Source organism: Ambystoma mexicanum, chromosome 10, assembly GCF_040938575.1.
Source record: "Ambystoma mexicanum isolate Mex_15411 chromosome 10, UKY_AmexF1_1, whole genome shotgun sequence".
Classification (NCBI taxonomy): Eukaryota; Metazoa; Chordata; class Amphibia; order Caudata; family Ambystomatidae; genus Ambystoma; species Ambystoma mexicanum.
In genome coordinates, this window is record NC_090932.1 from 1296317549 (window position 1) to 1296338932 (window position 21384).

General features: G+C 45.2%; 1 protein-coding gene across 2 annotated transcripts; it reads right to left on the minus strand.

Moving 5' to 3' along the window:
• Nucleotides 1-7774: 7774 nt before the first annotated feature.
• On the minus strand, nt 7775-21250 carry LIF (LIF interleukin 6 family cytokine). 2 transcript variants are annotated; one of them, XM_069619298.1, is made up of 3 exons: nt 21186-21250; nt 16400-16578; nt 7775-11553 (listed from the first exon to the last, which is right to left on the minus strand). In XM_069619298.1, exons 1-3 carry the CDS (start codon nt 21199-21201, stop codon nt 11122-11124), a joined length of 627 nt encoding a protein of 208 aa, XP_069475399.1. In that variant the 5' UTR covers nt 21202-21250; the 3' UTR covers nt 7775-11121. The 2 variants fall into 2 exon arrangements, with proteins under 2 accessions (XP_069475399.1, XP_069475400.1); XM_069619299.1 differs by lacking the exon at nt 21186-21250 and adding an exon at nt 20766-21159.
• Nucleotides 21251-21384: the final 134 nt, after the last annotated feature.

Here is a 21384-nt window from a genome sequence, read left to right on the forward strand (position 1 = left end):
TCTTCGCCTCCCTTCTGGCACCTGGCGCCCAAGCAGCAGCCAATGGCAAATGGCTCCAGATTACTAGATATGAACTTTTGCTTTTCATGAACACTTCTGAGTCAGCTTTAGTGCCATCAGGGAAGAGTTGCGGGCATTAAGGCTCATGACTTTGCATACCTGGTACATACTCAACTTCCTGACAGCAATGGAGATCAGAATATGCCAGAAAATCTGGAGTACTTGCTGCATATTTGTGCCTCTTAATGACACAGAGAACGGCACCCTATGCGAACCATCGCTGCCCTGCATAAACCCAAAGTGTTCTTAGAGACTGAGGCTGGAATCACCAACGAGTCGTGGTTAGACTCTCTGTTTTCTTGGGGACCTTCTTGGTTGAGCCTCACTGTGAAAATTCTGTTCCCTTTTTTTGTCTTTTTTCTTGCCCTTTTCTATTCCTGTCAATTGCTTTTATGATGTTGCTCTGCCCCGGTACCAATAGCTGCTGCCATGGTGACTGTAACCCTGTACAAGGCTAGGGCCACCACCATGTCATCCCATATGGGTACTCAAACTGAAGTTGTCTTGTGTCCTCCACCAAATTGGCATGATTGTTTGGAGCAGTGGGTAGATTGCAGAAATGGTGGGGGGACGAGTTGAGAATATTTGGTGGAGGAGTAAGCCCATATTGGGATGGTTATGGGGGATAGTTCTAGGGTAGTTCGCCAAGAAGATGATTAGGATTGGTCAGTTAAAATATTAACTAAAAGGGGGAATGTTGGAGTGGTCAGGAAGGGTCCCCATGATTACAAAGGGTTCATGTTGCGCATGCCGTATTGATGACTACGAGTGTGGTGAACTGAGCACGATGTTGCAATTTTTCATATATCGAGTGCATTTAATTGTGGATAGGATATGTTACTTTTTAGTGTTACTTTTGTTTAGAACTGATGCATATTAGCTTGCATGTGCGCAGAAAGATAACATGTTAAAACCACCAAATGTAACATAAACACGATTCACAGATGGGGTACTTTGAAGTACATGGAAACTAAGAGACTGGGAACGGTTGTAATGTACATGCAAGGAAGAGGACTGGGTATAGAAACAGGTATTAAACATACATGCACATTGATACAAATACATGGGGAATTCATGAATCTCAATATAGTGGGTGTTTTACAAATGAATAAAAACACAGTAGTTACGGATGTTTGCAAAGTCAACTTTGACTGTTGAGAAACTGATTCTGTGAGGTTTCAGAGGCCAGGGAACAGGTGAATAAGTAACTTCACAATCGTCGCGGTCAGCTCAACTGCAGAAACTAGCCATGAGTTGTATAGTCTGATCAATACCACAGACCACATAGGTAATCTCTTGATGCAGGGGAGTGGGACAGAAGGGGTTTCACTATTTGTTTTGACTAGCAGTAAAACACAGGGTGAGGTAATGCCCAAGGCCTATGTAATGGGAAACAAGGAGTTTCAGTTGTATTTTCAGATGTACTTGTACTACATGCTATGTGACATGGGGAATGAGATAGTATTGCTAGCTCAAAGAGAACTTATTTACCCTGCCTTCCTCATATCGCTTGAAATAAGTTTGCAAACTATGTGCAATTAAAAATTAAGGTTAAAAAGGCTTAGGCCAGTTATTGCTAGTAATGAATTATGTTTTGTTTAACTGAATAATGATGTCATGACTCACCACAAACGAATCCTAAGAAGAGGTGTGTTCTACACATGAGCTGAAGATGGTAGGTAAGATAAGAGCTGCAAATGAGAATGTAGGAATTGGAGAAAGATGGGATTTCTTTGAAGAGGTTTTTGTCCGATCATGCGTGGGGGTGGATTGTAATAAAGTATCGGAGAGTGTTTTAACTGTTGCACAAATGTATATAAAATGTCAACTGATGTGGTTTGTTGAGATTTGGGTTAGTTTGGTCCACCAGTACCATCTAACTGCTCTCTGTACAGTAAACTTGATTTATGTAATAAACATGCACTCGTTCTTCAAGTGGTGGGCCCGCTTGGGTTGAGGTGATTCAGGGGCCCACCCTTACAATAATAAATGTGTTCAAATGCTTTCCAAGAAAGAAGACTGCACAGTATTCCCCTGGCTTTGCCCACTGAGACACCTTCTATTTTGAACCCTAGAAATGACGCTCCCTAGCACTACTGCATGCTCTATCATACTGCTTCTTTGTCTCTCTGATAGGGAAAGTGCTTTTATGCCATAAACTATGTCAGGAGGCACTAAATAAATGCAGGATAACATAACATCAAGGCATCTGCTGATCCTCACTGGCTTGAATACTTGTGAGTGATGTGCTGGAGATGAATTACCAGGGTGGTGAAAGCAAAGGTCTAAGTGGGATGGAACTAAATGGTACGACGTTCCCTTACTTCTCAAGGAAACCTGCCATTGTTCACTTACTTCATGTAATGTGGGGTATAGGAGAGTAGGAAAGGAACAAAAAGAAACAAAATTACTTTTCCCCTGCTGGGGATTGAAACCTGAGCTCTGCCAGTAAAAGTCTATTGCCATATCTCATTACTGGGCGGCTTTGTTTATTTCAACAGACTGCTGAGGACCTAAATCCCATTCCTAAGAAGTCAAAAAGACCAGCTTGGCAGCGATCTGCGAATTGGTGTAGGTGCAGTGGTGTTTGCAGGTAATGGGAGGTAGTGTGTCAGTGGCTTTAGTCCTGGGTATGTCCCTCCAGTGAGGTGAGGTGCGAATGGTGGGTAATTGGAAGGAGACGCTGAGTAAGGCTGCATGCAGAGGAGGACAATGACACCTTAATGATGGTCATTTGTATGAATATTCTTTCACAATGTCTTGCTAGAACTGTTGTAAAATACTGCTTGTGAGGTACAGTGGAGTAAATGAAGAACCCATGTATGTGGTATGAATTGGGGGCAGTGGCGTAGGAGAGTGACAGTAAGTATGATAGAGTGGAGGGAGCAGAAAAGGGGGGAGCAGAAAAGGGGTCAGGGAGGAGGGAAAATTGTTCTACTACTTTTTTTTTACACGTGACCAGTGGCTGAAAGTGAAGGTAGGGGTAAATACAGCGGCAGATGTAAGGCAAAAGGCGCTGTCAGTCAAAATGACAAAGGGCCTCAGGTGGGTGGCTCATGGAGGCGTAGCCTAGAGTGACCGGAGTTGTGCAACAATGAACTTAAAGGATACATGCATCTTTATTTTAGAGTTGTGTTTTTCTTTTACATTTGTCTGTGTTTGGGGGTCTGACTCTAGCTCGAGACAGATGGGCCTCCTCGCCAGGTTTTGTTGTCAATGGTTATAATATTGAAAGATCACGCCTGAAGCTAATGTTGGAAATAATAGGGTTCAAGGCAATGGGCAATAACATGGGCAATGGGAGGGGACATTACAAGAGGTGATATCACAGGATCATTCCTACAGCATGTAGTACCATTTTGTACATGTCCCCTGTGTTCTAACTCCACACACATAAAATGTCATTGAACATCACAGACCTAAAGGACTTCACCTTTTAATCTCAAAACATACACTCGGTTACCTTTTTATGTGGGTGCTACTTGTGGCACTTAAAAGACTCCTTAACTCCAACCGACCACCCCCATATGTCCTCCAGCTCCACAGGGGCCCTGATGCAGGGCACTGAATGGAAATGGAGAGGGAATAGGGGCAGGATAGTGAAGAAGAACATTAGAGAATGAACAGGTAAAATGAACACAGATGGGGCTGTAGAGTGGAGAATGACGGAGGGCGGGAGCATGAAGGAGCGATTGGAAGTGAGGGAAGGCAGCAGAATAGGTGATTGAAGGGAGCCAGGTGAGGGTAAAAGGGTGAACGGGAACAGAGAATGAACGAGGGCAGGAGCATGGGGGAATAGTTAATGAGGCACAAGAGTGAGGGGAAATGCAGGGTAAAGAGGATTAAAGGAAGGGGAAATAGAGTGCAGGGGGTTCAGGAGTGTAAGGAGAATGGGGAAAAATGGAGGTCTAAAGAGTCAGGGAGAAATGAAGAGTGAGGGAGGGCAGGAGAAGGGGGGAGAAGGGAGACACGTGAGTGAGGAATGGGAGTGTAGGTGGAGCAATGTAAAGGCAAATAGTGTGGCGTGGGTATACGAGGGAGGGTAAACTGAGTGAAGGAAAGCAGGTGAGTATTCGAATAGCAGCAAAATGAGGAAGCGAGCGGTATCTTTATAACAAAGAACTTTTGGCAGAAATGGATAAAGGAAGAGGCAGGATAATTAAGGGAATGAGGCAAGAACAGGGGACAACCTAATGTTCAAAAAGAGCTTGAAATAGTAGGATAGAAGAGGGGAAATTGCTGGTCAGGAAAAAAGAGCGGGGGCAAAAAGAATGTTGTCTGGAAGAAAAGGGAAGCAGGAGGGAAAGGAGTAAAGGGAAGCATATTTGTGATGCAAGGGGAGCAGGTGCTTGCCCCAGCTGTCCACCTATACGCAGTCACAGCTGCAATAGATAAATGAGCAGGTGAACAATTAAAATGCAGTCACTTAGATAAGGTTGTATTGAAATGGGCCAAACAGATCCACATAGATGATAAAAATCCCCTTTGTGTGAGTTCTCCGTGTTCACCTTATACCAAGTTGGCAGCTAAACAAGCCCAGGTAAAACCCAAGGTCGAGGAACAAGTCTGGGTGTGTCTGTAGGGTGGCCAGCCATCCTGCATTTTGCAGGACCTTCCCAATGTCATGTCCCGTGTCTGGCACACAGCCCACTTGGGACAGTAATAAGGACTGACTTTTCTCCTCTGAAGCAGGATCAGCTGTCCAAAGTCTTCCCAGCTCACACTTTTTGTGTGACAGTTGAAAGCTCAGGGAAGCACAGAGCCTTTCTCAAAGCTCCCCCAGCAGCCCCAGGCTCAGCTTTGTATCAACCTCAATTCAATAAACCTATTAGAAGTTGATGACCCCGACACATGGGCACCTGGGTAAGGACTGTTGTCCCTTCGAAGGTGCAATTGGTGGGTGATAATAAACAGGAGGGGAGTATAACGCCGTATGCTGTGTAAAATAATGGCTCAAGCATAATACCTTATATTGAATTTTCTTTCACTGTGAACACCTTTTTTAAAACCAAATGATATTGTGTTTAGGTCCACGTTGCTTTGCAGGCTGCTACTGCAATCGTGCATTCAGGGAGGTGAAAATAAAGCTATACATGTCTTTTTGCTTGACCTATTTCTATAACAATGTATATAACATCAGGTTGGTTTCTTATAGGATATGTGTACTTTTCAAGGCATTGATAGAAAAACGAATTATTTCATTTTTGTAATCCCAACCTTAATAAATGTGTGTGACCTATCACTAGGAAAATATGTAGACAAGTACTTAAATCAATGCCTGGGTCAAAATACTGATTTCATCCCTTGAACAAAATGTCTGATCCTGGGCAAATCATTTAATGTCACTGTGCTTGATCAGCTGGCATTGGGTGCCACTAGAAGTGATTTAGTTTACAATTTTTCCTATGAAGAAAACCCTCATGGTTTACTTAACTATTGAGTTGATTAATAATAGTGAATATTTATATATTACACAACACATTATTCCCTTGGCTTACATGTGAAAACGTCTTTTAATGTATTTACCAATGGTGTCCTAGAGTACTGAAGACTGATGCCACTGCTTGTAACGTTATTTACTGTGATGTTCTTCTGATCATGTCAATCCATATTGTGTAAATTAGGGTTCTGCATTTCTTATTCTGGACAGGTCCAAAAGACAAATTAGAACATAACAGTGCCTTGTATGACTAACAGTGACACAGTGTTGTGATTTGCTTGTTCTGGGAAGGGCAGGGTGGGTGGGGGGGAGGTGCCCAAACAGCTGTCCATATCGGGACTACTACACAGCAACATATTTCTTTCATGGCATTAAATGTGCACTTTGCCTTGTGTGCATGTTACATGCTGCCCTTTGCTGGCTGCTATCGCCTTAACTGAGGACTTTAAATGTGTGCTTTGCAGCAGGTTACAAACTGGCTCTAATAGCATCCAGCAGTGTTATCACCTCTTTGCCTTTATTCTGGTTTCATCTGCGTTAGCACCTTGCTGACAGAGCAATTGCTAATTTTTAGTGGCAGTTTAGTGTTTCAGCTCCCCTCAGGCTGTCTGCCACAAAAGATTAAAGAGCATTCCTTTGTATCCATCCAATCTTATTTAAGCAACACAAGGGGGTCCACCCCTCCTTTGTAGGCAAAGGGGTGCCCAATCATGTTGAAATGGGCCACCACAAACTTTGTCAAATGTTTAGCCGGGCACTGTGAACCAGCGCTAAGACTGCTCTTTCGTATTCCAATGTTCCTGACTGCCAGCAAGGAGGCATGAGGGTGTGTGTGTGTTGTGGATAGTGTGAAGAGAATGGGAAGGTGTCGGACACGTCAGATCCCCCTCGTTATTTGTCCATCATCCAAGTGCTAAATCTGCCTCTGGGTAAATACATCGAACTGTATTCCTGGACAGGCAACGGTAGAAGGTGCAGGAAAGCATTGAGACTGCATTGAGGGACACCTTATGAAAGTGGCATCTAACAGAGTGCAATGACGAGCTTCTCTGAAACATCAAGTGCTTAAAATGTAGCCATCCGTTTTTGTCAGAATGGACCAGGGTAAACTGTGTATGTGTCATTGGGACAAAGGGCCTCCTTAAGAGTTTGCCGGTATTCTGCTGGTAAATCTGCCAGAATACCACCCAATGGAATTACTGTCACCGCCACTTAATCCGCCAGATTTACCGCTGGATTACCAGTGGTTGTGGCAGTGTCAGTCCCCATTAATTTGATGTCCATTGTACTCCATGCAGGATTGCTGCGGAATTACTGCAGCAGTAATTCCACCAGCCTTAATTTCCGCAGATTTTTACCGATTTTTCATGGGAAGGTCCGGGGCCAAACTCGTAGTAAGGCGGAGCAGGAAAAGTGGCAGAAATGTTGTTACTACAACTTTTTACCCCCCGCCATACTCGTAAGCAGCCCAATATCTTTTAGATATATTTCGGTAGTGTGCTGAGAAGGATCAGCCTGGGGAGAGACGAATTACATGATTTCATACCTCCTTCACTGGGAGTGATTCTGTACCTGCCAAATGTCAGTATGAGTGATTGCATACCTAATGCAAGTGTTCACATATCTATTACGTGAACTAATGTTGGTAATTCTGTACCCTTTAATTGATACTTACAACGAGCGATGCCATTGCTGTCAAATTGTACCTGCTGTGGCTCATTCCCCACCTGCGAAGTGTCCCTGTCTATGAGTGATTCTATGTATTCCAAGTGTCACTGCTGTAAGGTTTACCAAATCTGCCCTTTGTGACACCAAGGAATCCAATGCTTGCCACTGGTCACTCATGGTGAGTAACCGGTACCTTCTCGTTTTGAATGGTTCCTAATTCACAGAAGCGTTTCATATTGACAAAACCCCATTGGAAAACGTTCTGTGAATTAGGCCCTTAGCATCCCTCAATGGGAGCAATTCCATACCTTTTCACTTATTGCGAGTATAAATGTTGTTCACTATAAATGATGCTACGTTATGTTAATGTGATTTATACCGCGCACCGCTGCCATTTTCATGGTCTGCAGGTGCTCTGGAATTAAATAAGGGCTGTGGCTGCACACAAAGTGCAACAGTGCCACTCAAGTCTGAAGGGCCTGCCTGAGTTCAGCTTCATAGGCACTTCCACCGACACAGCTACGGCACTTTCAAAAACGGACCCACTTACCACACTTCCAGAGGTACAGATAAACCCACACAGAAAGAAAGTGAGCGAAGACAAAGTTTACAAAAATACATAACATCCATTTATTTCATGTTAAAAAAAACAATTTACCCATATAAATAAATAAATATATCAGTCACACTGTTGTAAAATGATATTTAAAAAATCTCCTTCACAGATAAGAGTGGGGCAGTAAGCACTTCAGTTTGTTCCTTTCATTGACCGCACGCATTCTAGTGAAAGGACTTCCCTCCTGGTTTCCCATCATTAAATTGTACAAGTGCAGCAAGGGATTTCTTTGGCTAAGGACTAAACAACATTATTTGATGACGTCAACCCGGCTTTTTAAAACCATGACCTGAAATTGGCATTCGGCCCCAGTCTTCTTTCCTATGGAAGGTTTAAACACTGGGCCGTCCTTGGAAGTAGCACAGTAAAATAGGAAGTAGGGCGACCCACGCGGTTCTAATGCAAACCTCTGGAGTGCGTGTTAAAAAGCAACACACGTGGCCCTGCTTGTGATCTTGGACTAACACGTCATGTAATGAAGCAATAGCACAGACACAAGTAAAGTATGAAGTGAGCACCGCCTCGTTTTTGGTCTACTTCCGGGCTGCAGCCTCTAAACATGCCGTCCTGTTGTTCCTGTCAACGCTTTGGCCTATTGAAAGAGTCAGGGCCCGTGGGAGATAGACAAGAAGCCCTGCTATGGCTTTAGCTGGCTCCTGCTACACATCACGGGGTAGGAGGGCGAAGATTCTGAGACATCTAGTCTGGTCATGGAGTCGCAAAGTCGTCGCTGCCACAATATGTCAAGTTAATCCACAAAATACAAGTCTTCTGTTGGATGTGCGCTATCTTTTGTGTATTCCTGGCACTATTTACACCTGTACACCTATTGATTTATTATTATTATTATTATTATTATTATTATTATTATTATTAGTAGTAGTTTTTATAATTATTATGAATATACTTATTAATAGTAGAATAAATATCATTCTTGGTAGTCGTACAAATAATTACTAACCCTGATGTCACCTGAGTGGCGGAGCAGCTGCTTCCGTCTGCTTGCGCGCACACACACGAAGACAGACTGCCTCCTTACTTTGGTTTCTCAATGGCGAAAGTCCCAGGTTTTGCAATATTTGGCACCGCTATTCGCTCTCCATCCAGCACGTCTCTTGAGTAATACATCCAACAGAGGTGCAGGTTTCTCTGGAAGGCGAGGGCGGCTGAAAGCGTTGCACTGGCAGCAATAGTTACTGGCAGGCGCAGCTTTGCTCTTTCTGCCCAGCCTATTTCCAGAAAAACCGACACAGCTCATAGCTCAACAGTCCTTAGGAATTCTATCCTGACAAGGGGCCAAGATGTTTTTGTAAATGCACTGTCATGATGATACCGTTAGTAGCTGGTGAAACAGCTCAGTAGGAGCATTACATGTCTTTATAACGCATTCATTAAAAACGAATGAACATACAATGAAAAATAAATAACAAATATTTTTCTTTTTTTTTGGGAGGGGGCGCAAACCCCGTTTGCCCTGGCTGAAAACCCACCCAACCGCTTCCCCACAAGATGTAACCCTTGAGCCCACCCCACATACATTTTCATCATTTTTTTTTCATTATTTATTTTTCGTTATAAAGACTGTATACCAGTGGGAGAATAAACTCTCTTGGGCATCACCTGCCAACCAGAAAGCTGCGGGTTCCAAATTCTACCCAATTCATGCAAATTGTCCATCGTCCTTGTGTTTATAAAACGAGAACGGATTGGCAGGTTAATAACAGCTCTTGCCTGCAAACTCCAGATATCTATCTATGAATCTGCGGTTCCCACTGCTCCAGATAACATTTTGAAGTGGGAGTGTTTTGCTGCCACGTTTTAAAGTTGGGAGTTAAATGATTTTTTTAGGGAGTAAAAATGTAAGTCCGATTCCCAATGGGGGTATTTTATAAACGAGTAAAAATATGTTTTAACTGGAAAACTGAAATGTTTTTGTAATAATTATTCCTTTGCACCTAAAAGATGGATGTTTATTTCTTCTGGTCAGGCAGTAATTTTAGTAGTTTCTTCTTGTGGTACACAACATGCACTACTGGTCCAAACATATCCATGGAGCTGTGTGGGTGAAAACAGGGGCGCAATGTCCTACATTTCATATTTTTTGTTGGGGGTATTTTTTTACTCCCTATTTTTATTTGTTGGCAGTATTTGCCTATTTTCAGGCAGTAAACGTGGCGATACACCCCTTTTCTGTAGGGCTGGCTGCTCTGTTCGCCAGTACTCAGTCTCATTTGGTTTTGCAGTCATAATCTCAATGTTGTCATTGGTTTGTACTTTGCGTACCATTTAGCAGAAGATATCTAGACCTGTGGCTAATTATCCGGCTCTGGGGTCAGGGAGCCAAATTTGTTTCTTGGCCTCGTGTTCCCTTATCTGCCACGGGTCTAGTCTATGCGTTATTGTGGTACCAAATGAAGTGACATTGTGCCCTGCCCCTCCTCCCACCCATGTAGAGTCAACAGTTATAAACATCTGCTGTTTGTGATGGTCCGTCTTTGATGTCTGAGTCTGGCCCGGTTTCCTTCGTTGCCACCTGGTCGTTCCCCAATATTAAACATTTGGCCTGCTCTGGCCTTGATAGAACTGGCAGCTGATGGGACAGTCTTGAGGTTTAAATAAGTCCATAATGTCACCCTTTCTGTTGTTGCTGTGGCTGTCAGTGACTGTCTCGTTTAAGACATTCAGGCAGGTTTAGCAAACATCAACATTTTATGATAAGCTTTGGCACGTGCCATCTCCACTGAAAGCAGAGTAGGCCACACACATTGACCTTGATTTATTATAATTAAAGTGTTGGCAATACACAGTCTCTATAGCCCAGACAGTGGCTCCTGAGCCCTACCTGCCTTGATATACACCTACATTTATAGACCTCTTTTGAGAAAAACAAGACATATTGTAAACAAACAATAACACCCGTGGTAATAGAACTCCATAAAATAAATAAATACATAAATAAATAAATAACAGCTTTTTCTGAAGTTTGCTGTAGGGCCCCAGCTGGAAGCCTCACTGCAGCCAAAGTGGTTGAGTCTCCACCCCCATTGCTGCAAACCGTTGACACATTTCTAGATTCAAGTAGTTGGGACTCCCCATGGACAAGCAGGGATAGGTAGGCAATATCCTGGACATGGGTCTGGTGTTACAGTTTTAGTCCTGCTCTGGCTCAGCACGCCAGTGAATTCCTTTGGCTTCAAAGAGTGGTTAAACAGGTGCCTTGCTTTGGTGAAACCTGCCACTGGCACTCTTCATGATACCACTCTCAGGCGTATTCCAAAGAGTGTGGTAACTGACAGCAATAGTTCCATCTGTCGGCTTCCTGCTGTCAGTTGTTCAGTCAGTGACCATGAGAACGTGAGTGCACCGGAGGGTGCCTAGCCACGTCAGCTATGAACTGTCTGTACCCGTTCAGCACTTGGCAACCTTTTTTCTTCTGTTCGAAAATCTTATGAGCTGGTTCTCCATAGTATAGGTCCACTTCTGTAACCCCAAAGTGGTTGCAGAGGAGGCAGGTCAGGTTGGAGAGGACTGCCTTGATGATGGCTGTGGTGTTCCCCAGCTGGTCAATCAGACTCTGCGCATGTGGATGCAGCACCCTCTGTTGTTGAGTGATGTTCCCGAGTGATGTATTCAGGTACACAAAGACCTTGTACAGCCCCACCGCTCTTTTCCCCTGAGCAGTCTCACTGGCATTGAAGCCAGGGAAATCACTGAAATGGGCATTGCAGAGAGCAGGCACGTCTTCTGTGTTAAATTCTTGAAAGGCAACCTAGGAAAAAAAGAATATGTTACCTACACATGTTTCCTGTCACATAAATATACACTGCTCCTTGTTCCTAAAATTGGCTACAACTGGAGTATGTTGCTTGAATGTAGTTGCTTGGGCAGAGAACACAGCCATCCTTGGCACAGGCGATAACTGCTAATGGGGGTCTGCTCGGGCACTTGGCATGGGCAATATGGAAGGATGCCCCATAGCATGTGAAGAAGGCATTATCCGGGAGGCAAATTACTGTGGGAACATGGTGAATCGTAGTGTGTGTGCATTCATGTTCGTGCTTGAACATGTGTAGGCATGACAATGAAAAAACAAGCAGTACAAAGGGCGTTGTCTTTGCCACAGGGCGAGAATTCCAGTTCATATGGGAGGCACAGTGATTCTCTCAAGAACAACAGCACTACCACTGACCTCTCGCCACATAGGCTGTGAGCTCAGCCCACAGGCCCCGGCTATCACCAGAGCACAGTAGGTCAGATCTTTTTTTGTTTTAGTTTGAACTGTTTTATTTGAAAGGAACAATGCATGGCAATATAACAGTGGAACCGGGTAAAGGTTAAGTCAACAATTAACCAAGACTGAACTGAGCCCAAGCAAAGATGACACTTGAAACCAGGCACACATATACTGCCAAATAATAAATATAAACATTTAAAACATAAAGCGGGGAAAGACATAGATGAAAAATACAAAACAGACACATACATAGGGAAGGGGAAGAGAAGGAACATGATAATATAATATGAATGTAAACTAAAATAATATATGAAACAAAACATATTATCAAATTGGGGCGACAGATAGAAAACTAAGGAACTTAGAAAACTAGGGAACTTAATAGGTCGGATCTTAACTTCCTAGCGTTCAAGGTAATCTTCCTGGCCATGAAATTGTACCACGTGTCTTTTCAGGGCCAGGCGGTCATTGCACGTATCTAGAAAGGCCACTGCTGTTTTATATTTTATAAAACCACAAGGGGATTTCCCTGCTCCCTATCACTGTACCTAGAGACCATGGAGGCATACAAATAGGTCTAACAGCACGCTTTTCCTCATGATGCTGAAGGGAGTATATGTTTTATTCCGAAACAAACGTCAAAAGAGGTGTACTCCCTGAAAGTGAAAATGCATTTTGTTAGTAATTATGAAACTGCGCTCAATAAACCATCCAGACATAGTGGATTTTGTAGCTGGAAGGCGGTGGGAAGTGGGGCTCAATTATGTGCAGGGTACAGGGGTGCGTCCATGAATACATGTGGTGGGCGACTTTTAAAACAAAATCAATTTTAGTTAAAGAAATTTGGGGAAAAAGGTTCTTAAAAATCCAAAAATGTTGGTGAGTGAGGAATCCAAATGCAAGTGTGCTAGATGGGGTGCATCGTACATCCAGTGAATCGGGGTGGGTTTGCGGGGGGGTGGCGTGAGACTTGAGCTGATCATTTATCCATCCAGTACATGCGATATCTACCTACTCACCCTCACCGGGAATTCCAGACCTCCACATCTCATCTTGGGTGAGTAGGGTTTCTAGAAGATGCCTGGTTTTGTTAATGTCTGAAGGCCTCACTGTTACTTCCCGCCACCTTTTCTCATCCAAGGGGGGGCTGAGGCAGTTTATCAAATCACCTACCTATTCTGGGGTACACTCTAAAGATGCCTTTACAGAATAGCTACTGTCTAACAGCATTTGCAAGAGCTGATCTTTTCTCCATGTTTGCTAGGTTTGTAATTTGTAGAGATCATCCCATTTCTGTTTTAATTTAACACAACCAAATTGCCTCTCGATTCCCCATTTTAAAAGCAATTCTGTGAACCTTGATGGACAGCTCGAATTTGGCATTACATTACATCGAACATAAAGCAAAATACTCTAGCAAACTGAACTGAAATGATCATATTGTACCAGAATGTGGAGTGGTGAAATAGAAAAAATAGAATCGGAGGAATCCTTAAAGGGATGGGAAATGAGAGATGCCCATGGTAACCTTGACTGGGGAAGACCAGACGCCCCATCTTAAACATGTGTGTTTGTGTCAGTTATCATCATGCGTAATCGCCTACAAAGAGGAACATGTCCTTGAGACCCTTAGAAAGTGCAAGGACAGCTTACAGCCAACATATAGCCAGGCAAACGTCAGGGAAGTCATTTCACCAAAATGCCAGGTGTAGCGGAAGTGACCTCACACAACCCTTGACCCCTGATGACATTGCAGGAAGTGATGTCATTTGACCCCACCCCGAAGTGATATCGCGGGAAGCGATGGAACACAACCTTTCACCCGTTGGCAAAACAGGAAGTGGCATCACATAGCATTGTACACTACTAAAAATATGGTTACGAGATCACTATAATGTGATGTACATTTCATACAAGAATGGATCGCCATATGTATCGTTAAGATCAGTGTGTATAGGCCCATATTACCAAATTACTGTGAATGCAAGCAGACGTCCATGGCCAAATGATAATGATGTGTTATTATATTGCACTTACACTTAAGCGCTTTATATAGAAAAAATATACACCCAATATCACCCAACCTGTGTTGGTACTCATTTTTCGACCTCAGAAAGATGAAAGGCTGAGTTGAGGCGTTTAAGAACAGACTAAATCAATGAGTCATCACCTGAAGTGTGCCTGAAATAAACCTTTAATGAGCCTAGCAATTATTGTATAGAATTCCAGAATGACACATTATTTGGTATTCCTGTTCTTTCTTACTTAGTGTCAGTGCTGAAAGTGTTAGACTTGTGGCACCACTCCTGCTCTTATTTTTCTTATTTTTTTAAGGGGCCTGAACAAGAAGCTAGCCACTCCAGAAGCAAAGAGCCACATGGTGCTGGCAAGAGGCCAGGAACTTGCATTAAGAGGTCGCAAGGGAGTCCACAGAGGTCGCAAGGGAGACCTCAGTGGTCGCAGTTGCAACCTCTGGCGACCCCTAAATGACGTCCCTGGCAAAGGTGTTCCTTAGAGCAGGCGCGCCATGCCGTGGCACTGAGCAGGCTTGCCACGCCGTTGAGCTGGCTGGGCTTCAGCCCCCGCCCGAAATTTGAGCTGGGGGTAGGGCTTTTTGTTTCTCAGAGGGGAGAGAAGTCTTTCCTAAAACCAGCGGCTTTAAAGTGTTACTGTGTTCGGATGCAAGCGAACATATAACACTGTTATGTGTTCTTTCACATCCGAGGGGAGGGGGCTGATGTGCACAACTGCTTTTTGTTGGGCAGAGAGGCCAGGGAAGCCTTTTCTCAAACTAGCATTGTGAAAGATTGTTGCATGTTAGCTCATTATGTATGTATGCATGTGTGCAAGGAGTGTGTATGCAATGTATGCATGAGTGAGTGTGTGTGAATGAGTGTATGATGTATGGGTTCTGGGTGCGCATGTAAACGAGCGAGTGTATGGTCAATGGGATTTTTAAATAAGTGGATGAGCGAATGTGTAATTATGTGTGTGTGTGTATATATATATGTGTGATGCTGGACTGAGGAGCTGATTCCGGGGGTAGAGCGTGGGAGGTGTGGTGGTAGGTAGGAGAGGGGCGGGTGGGGAAAGGGGGATAGGATATATGGGATCCCTGACAACAATTGGGGTAGAATAGAGGGGGTGGGGGGAGCCTCTAACTTTACCCTGCCCTGTTTCTAAAGTGACCTCGTCCATAACCAGTTAGCCCCAGCCCCCCCACCCTCACCCCTCGAAATGTAGGTTTCGCTGCACTCCTGCCTTACAGTATAAACTATCAACACTTGTACAGCTCACCCTGACCCTGCTGGGTACAGCTTCCGTCCTGCTCCCAGAGGTGGGGGCATAGTGGGAAGGCCTACTTCCTGGTTCTAAAGTGGTTCTACAGTAATGCACTGAAGGTCACACCATTTAAAATAAAGGTTGAGGAAGCAATCAAGGGGGCAGAAAGGAGGAAGCAGGACATCACCACAGGGCCAGCGCCCCAACCACAGGATCCCGCCACTGCCAAATACCGACCTTTGGAGAGAGATCGTTAAGCATGTTCATCTCCTGAGGTCTATCCACCTCCACTCTCCCTTGGAAGCCGTGCTCTTTAGCCAAACAGGGAAGCCCTTGGGGAGAGACTTTCTGCAGGCTCGGAGGCGCTGGCTGTGTTTCCCTTCTGGGGCTTTGACTGGCAGGCGGGTTACCATTAAAGCACATGTTTGGGTACTTGGCTCATAGCTGCATCTCTTGAAGCGAGTTTGAACGGACATCAGAGAGCATCCAAGAAGCAATCATCAACGAACAGAGTGCATGAGTGGGAGGATGTGACCAAAGATGATCACAGAACCATAAAGGATGGGTGGGCGGAGGCTAAAACATTTCAAACCACTTGGCCTTTAGCTGTGTTTGCATTCTTTCCAGACCCTGTACGTAGGCTTTCCTAAAGCCAGACACAGGACATTATAACAGACCTCTCTGAATCAGAGCCAGTTCAAAGAGCGAGAAAAGGGGCGCCTTGTCCAGTCACAGATAGTGAGATCCGCCATTCAACTTGGGACACTTCCTGGCAAGCTAATTCCTAGCATTTCACTGCAGAAGCAACTGTGGACAAAGAAGGAGTCGCCAGTGGTGCAGTCCACTGGTTCGCCACGTGTTTGCTATCCTGGCTGTGAAGATCATATGTTCTCTGCATACTGATATCCTTTCTTTTGAGACCTTTTCTTTTTCTATATCTCTTACGTCCCTGTAGATTTTGCTTTTGCATGTTTAAAAGTGTCTCCTTCCAACCCTCTATCCCTGAAAACACTTTTTCTGAATTTCAATGTGCATGACAAGAGGCCCCAGTCTCTGCTTAATTTCACAGCACAAGGCCATCCAAGAAGAGGCAACTTACGTAGGTTTTGAAGAGATGGTCCGCTGACATGTTGAGCCTCCTCACTTGCCTCTGAAGCTGGTTTTGGATATGGTCGCCGCAACTGTGAAGGCCTTGGCAGATAGGGCTCGAGGAATCCAATGGCATCGCCCAGACAGCCACCAGCCCACAATGGTGAAGAGTCAAGATTGGTAAAACCACTGTGGCAAGAGAAGAAAAGCAGGAGTGAAATAGAGACAGGGCAGGGTCTGCAAGCAGGCCAGGGATTGGTGGGACACTGTCATTACATCTTGTACCCCCCTGCAATTTGTATCAGTGCTGTTATCTCATAGTTAGTGTGCACAGTGCACACCATGTTTTACTGTAGTTACTAGGGCTAAAAGTGGAGTACACAATTGCATGATACTAGAAAAGTGTGGAGCACCCTTCAGCAGCCTACAGTAAGTCTACCATGGGTTACACCTTTGCATGGTCTCATGAACTGGTTGCCACACAGCATGGTGCCGCATGAGCTTACTTCGGGGCACTGCACTGTGTCATTAGTAGATTAGTGTGGAGCAGACTGTAGTCGGTTATTGTAATAAGTTTGCTGGAGCATACTTTTGCAGCGTGCCAAAGAGAGCTTAGCTTGGAGCACACAGTGAAGAGTCCCTGAGGACGCGAGGTGTATCGCACATTACTGCAGAGTGTCGTGAAGACTAGAGTGCTACGGGATGCCTAGTGTGGTACAGAGTGCTGCCGGATGCACACTGTGGAGCACACTAAAGCAGACTGAGATGGGAAGCTCAGGGAGTAGTACACGACTGGAAGCTCCCATGGAAAGTACATTGTGGAGAACATGAAGGCAGAGTAGCAGAAAGAGCGCAGTAATGAGCCCACCAATGCAGAGGGCCATACGAAGCTTAGTGCGACCCACTGCTAGGGCAGAGTTCTGTGGACAACTTATTACGCAGAACATTAATACAGAGTCTCATAGGGAGCTGAGTGTGGACCACAATAGTGCAGAGCACCATGGAGAGTGGAGTGTTGGCACACTTATGCAGAGTGCATTGAAGAGAGAAGTGTCAAGCAAAGAAGTGCAGAAGGCCCTGGGGAGCTTATTATGGAATAAACGAACGCAAAGTGCCATGGGAAACCTAGTGTCCAGCACACCAGCGCAGAATACCACATAGCATAGGGCGTATGGTTGGTATACTAATATAGATCAGGATATCGGCCACACTAATGCCGAGTGCAATGATTTGTGTAGTGTGGAGCACTTTAATTAGAGTGCCATGGAAAGCATAATCGGCAGAAACTAATTCAGAATGCCATTGGTAGAGGTGTGTGGAGCACACTAATACAGAGTACTATGGAGAGTGCAATATGAAGTACGCTAATGCAGGGTGCCTTATGCAGCAATTTAGGAACACACAAATGCAGTGTGCCATGGGCCGCTTGGCGAGATACCGGTCGGGAGGGGTGGACAGGAGGCAAAGAGTGGTGCACACTAATACAGAGATCCGAGGGCTATGGAGTACACTAATGCACACTCTATGGATTGCTGATTACGATACATACTAATGCAAAGGACACGAGGAGTTTTGCAAGGAGCACATGAAAGCAGATTGCTATGGGGAGTACAATGTGGAGCAGAATGATGCGCAGTGCCATGGGGAGCAAAGTGTGGAGGCCATTATTGCACAGTTTCACAGAGCGCGCAGTATGGATTACACAGAGTGCCAAAGACCACAATAATGCGGCACACCGTGGCATGCTTTCATGGAGCACATTAAAGCAGGAGGCCATGCAGCGTGGTGCTCAGACGATGTTGAACCATACTAATGCAGATTGCCACAGGCATTGTGGTACACACCGCTGTAGACGCCAGGGGCAACAAAGTACGACTCACACTAATTCGGAGTGCAGTTTGAGAGTAGTGTGGAGGCCATCTTTTTTTAATTACTATCTGCACCTAAATGGAGAGCAGCCTGAGCTTTATGTTGAGAGTGTTATTGCTTAATTAGAATCCTGGTACATTATACCACTCTAATATGCAGGGTTTGCTGTCATTACTGTTGAGTACTGTAAGAGTTTAGTGTTCATCACCCCCCATAGTACTTCACATATAGTGGCTGTTCCGAGCACCTCAGATAGGCTGCTCAGGAGACCAAGTCCTGACATGCAACTGACTGTGCCATAGTCCTACAGGTTTCAAAGGCATTGCTCTATCCTCAGTTCTCCCTATTTGCCTGTATCTCGGCCTGCCCCCCACCCTACAGCCCGGACACGGGTTCTATGGTCACATTCCAGAGAAGGCGCAACCAGTTCACGGTGAGCGGGAGCTCTATGTCTCGGGAACGGCGTGTCTGCCTCAGGGCATCCCTGGGTCCTCATCTCTTAGTCAATCAGAGTTGGTTCTCTTCGACAGAAGGATGTCTTTAGTAACAGAGACTTCGTGGTCACCGTGAGGAGGAGATGAAGAAAACTGCGCTGACTAGCAGCGATGCCGTTCTGATCGAGGGACAATGCCTGGACGCTCTTAACTACTAGAAACTCAATGGTGGCCCTCGAGAACAGGTTTAACCACTTTTGGGGTTTAAGCAGTACTGTGGCCATCCTGGAGGAATGTTGTGCTAATCATTTGTGACATGATTTCTATGGTGAAATGGAAAGTTGGTTATCACCCTCGAGAGCATTGCTTGTAGGCTGTATGGATGAGTGACTGTGTGATCTGAACACCACTAGCGTACCAAACAAGCATTGAAACAATCCAATAGTGTGGGTTTTGCCATTAATTGCCTAGGACTTGACATTAAATGCCAGGTGTTCCCAACAAATGCTCAGGTTTCGCATCACATCAATTTCCATCAAATGGCAAGTGCTGACATTGCCTGATGCCCTGCCATTCAAATCATATGCTAGGTATTGAGATCAAATTCCTGGTGGTAACATTACATGGCAGGTATTGCCAATAGATTGCAGTTCCCCGCACAACAGACCTGCATTGCCATCAAGTTCCCATTTACTCAAATCATGTACCAAGTATTTCCATCAAATCTTCCCAATATATGCGAGTATTGTCAGCTACTCACATCACATGCTAAATGTTGTAATTAAATATCAGGTATCCGCATCAAACTTTGTGCTCTCGCATCTCAATCCGAGTATGATTAATAGAAAATGTTTGGCACTCAAGATATATGCCAGCTGTCGCCATCACTTTCTCCGAAACCCACATCACAGGGCAAGCATTGCCATCCAGTATCCAAGTACTCATATAATATGCCAGGTAAAGCCATTAAATACCCAGGTACTATCATCATATGCAGAGGGGCGTGGGATGTAAAAGAGGCGCATGCAAAATAACGAAGAGTGCATTGTCCACATCCTGTAGCAGCATTTGCCTTGTCTCGTTTGGGGCGGCGTTAAAGCACCACCAGGAGCCACATCATTCAAGAATCAGTCGTGTGCATGCAATGAGTGTCGATACATGCTCATTTTGGGAAAACTTTTTTCCTGCATATAGCAAACTTCTTTTGTTGCCACAAAACCTCCTCTATTTCTGCTTCTTTTGTTAAAAACTTTGACAGACCTGTACATTTGTTCCGCCTCCCAGTATCTCCTGGAAATTTGGCAAGGGCTGGAGGCAGGCCCCTATTCTGTCAAGTATCATAAGCAGTACGTGGGATTTCCCCAGCATCCCAATGGGAGACCCCTTGTATGCAGCTGCTTTCAACCAAATCGTATGGCATCCTCTTAGTGGTTGAGGTGGTTGTCTCCTCTTAGACCGAGCTCTGGGGCCCGCAGTGGTTGGGGACTACGCTGGCCAAGATCACTCTTCACCACCTAATACATTGATCTTTGTGGCCAAGCTCCACCAGGCACAAGGACCAGTGTCCAGTCACAGGTTTGGAGTCTGTTTCCAATCCCATGCCTGGGTTCAGCCAATGCTATTTCTCTCGGGGGTTGGGGGGGATAGGCTCAGTGGCAACGCGTTCGCATTAGGAGCCAAAATGACACAGAGCAACACAGGTTCGATCCCTTGGTCCGCGCGTTATAAATAACCTATCAGAAAGCAGGGGCAGTTCAGGATAATGGCAACACTCTGCTTTTGCTGCTAACATTCAATATCCTTTCATTAATAATATAATTGTTGTGGAGTTCACTGGAGCTAACAAAGCCTATACATTGAACATTTTAGTGCAATAAAAAAACACTTTTAATTTGTAGGTAGCCCTTTCTCTGATGAGAAGAATATTCTAAATGGACACATGAATTCCGCACAGTGTTTCAAAGGACTTCAGACAGAGGTAAGGGGCCCTGGGCTTTCTTGCAGAAAAAGAATATTCCTGAAGCACACCCTGGAAAGGTGCTGGCGCATTTGCATTAGAACAGCACCGCTCACCGTTCTAACACGCAGAGGGCCCCAGGGGAACGTGGCCCGCAGTTGACAGGCGGGCTGCGCCTCAGCTCTCAGCCGCACGCAGCGTCTCGCCAAATTCCCCCACATCTTCCTTATTGTGAAAGGCAGGAGTGGCGCTCGATGACAGCAGCACTTGGAAGTCTCTCTCTCAGATGCCTCCCGGCCGGGCCCTCGCTCGAACGCGGTCTCTGGAGGCAGGCGCAGCAAAAGAGGAAGCGCTGCCGTGCCAAGTCCCAGCCCAGCAGAGGCCCGGCTGCGCCGCCTGCCTGCCGCTGGCCACGCTGCTGATGTCACTGACGCGGAGCCACGCCGCCGCTGCCGGCCCACTCTTACATGCCCGGGCACAGCCGCGCAAGGCACAGGAAGCAGCCAAAGCTGAAACAGTACACAAGGGGACGTTACCTGCCAAGATCCTCATGGTGAGCAAAGGTCCCGCGCGGAGGCAACTTTTGGGAGATGGAGCCTTCCTGAGTGGCTTGTGCTCAATTAGGGCAACATGCCTGATATATATACCCACTGAAGTGAATGAAAAAAAAAAACCCAACATCTTTCAGATCAGCCCCGTGACTCGCAGGAAGTAACTGGAAAATATGAATCGAAG

Coding starts and splice junctions, on each gene's coding strand:
- LIF (XM_069619298.1), bottom strand. Junction 11,554..16,399: donor ACCATCTCTTCAAAACCTAC/GTAAGTTGCCTC, acceptor TTTTTTTCCTAG/GTTGCCTTTCAAGAATTTAA.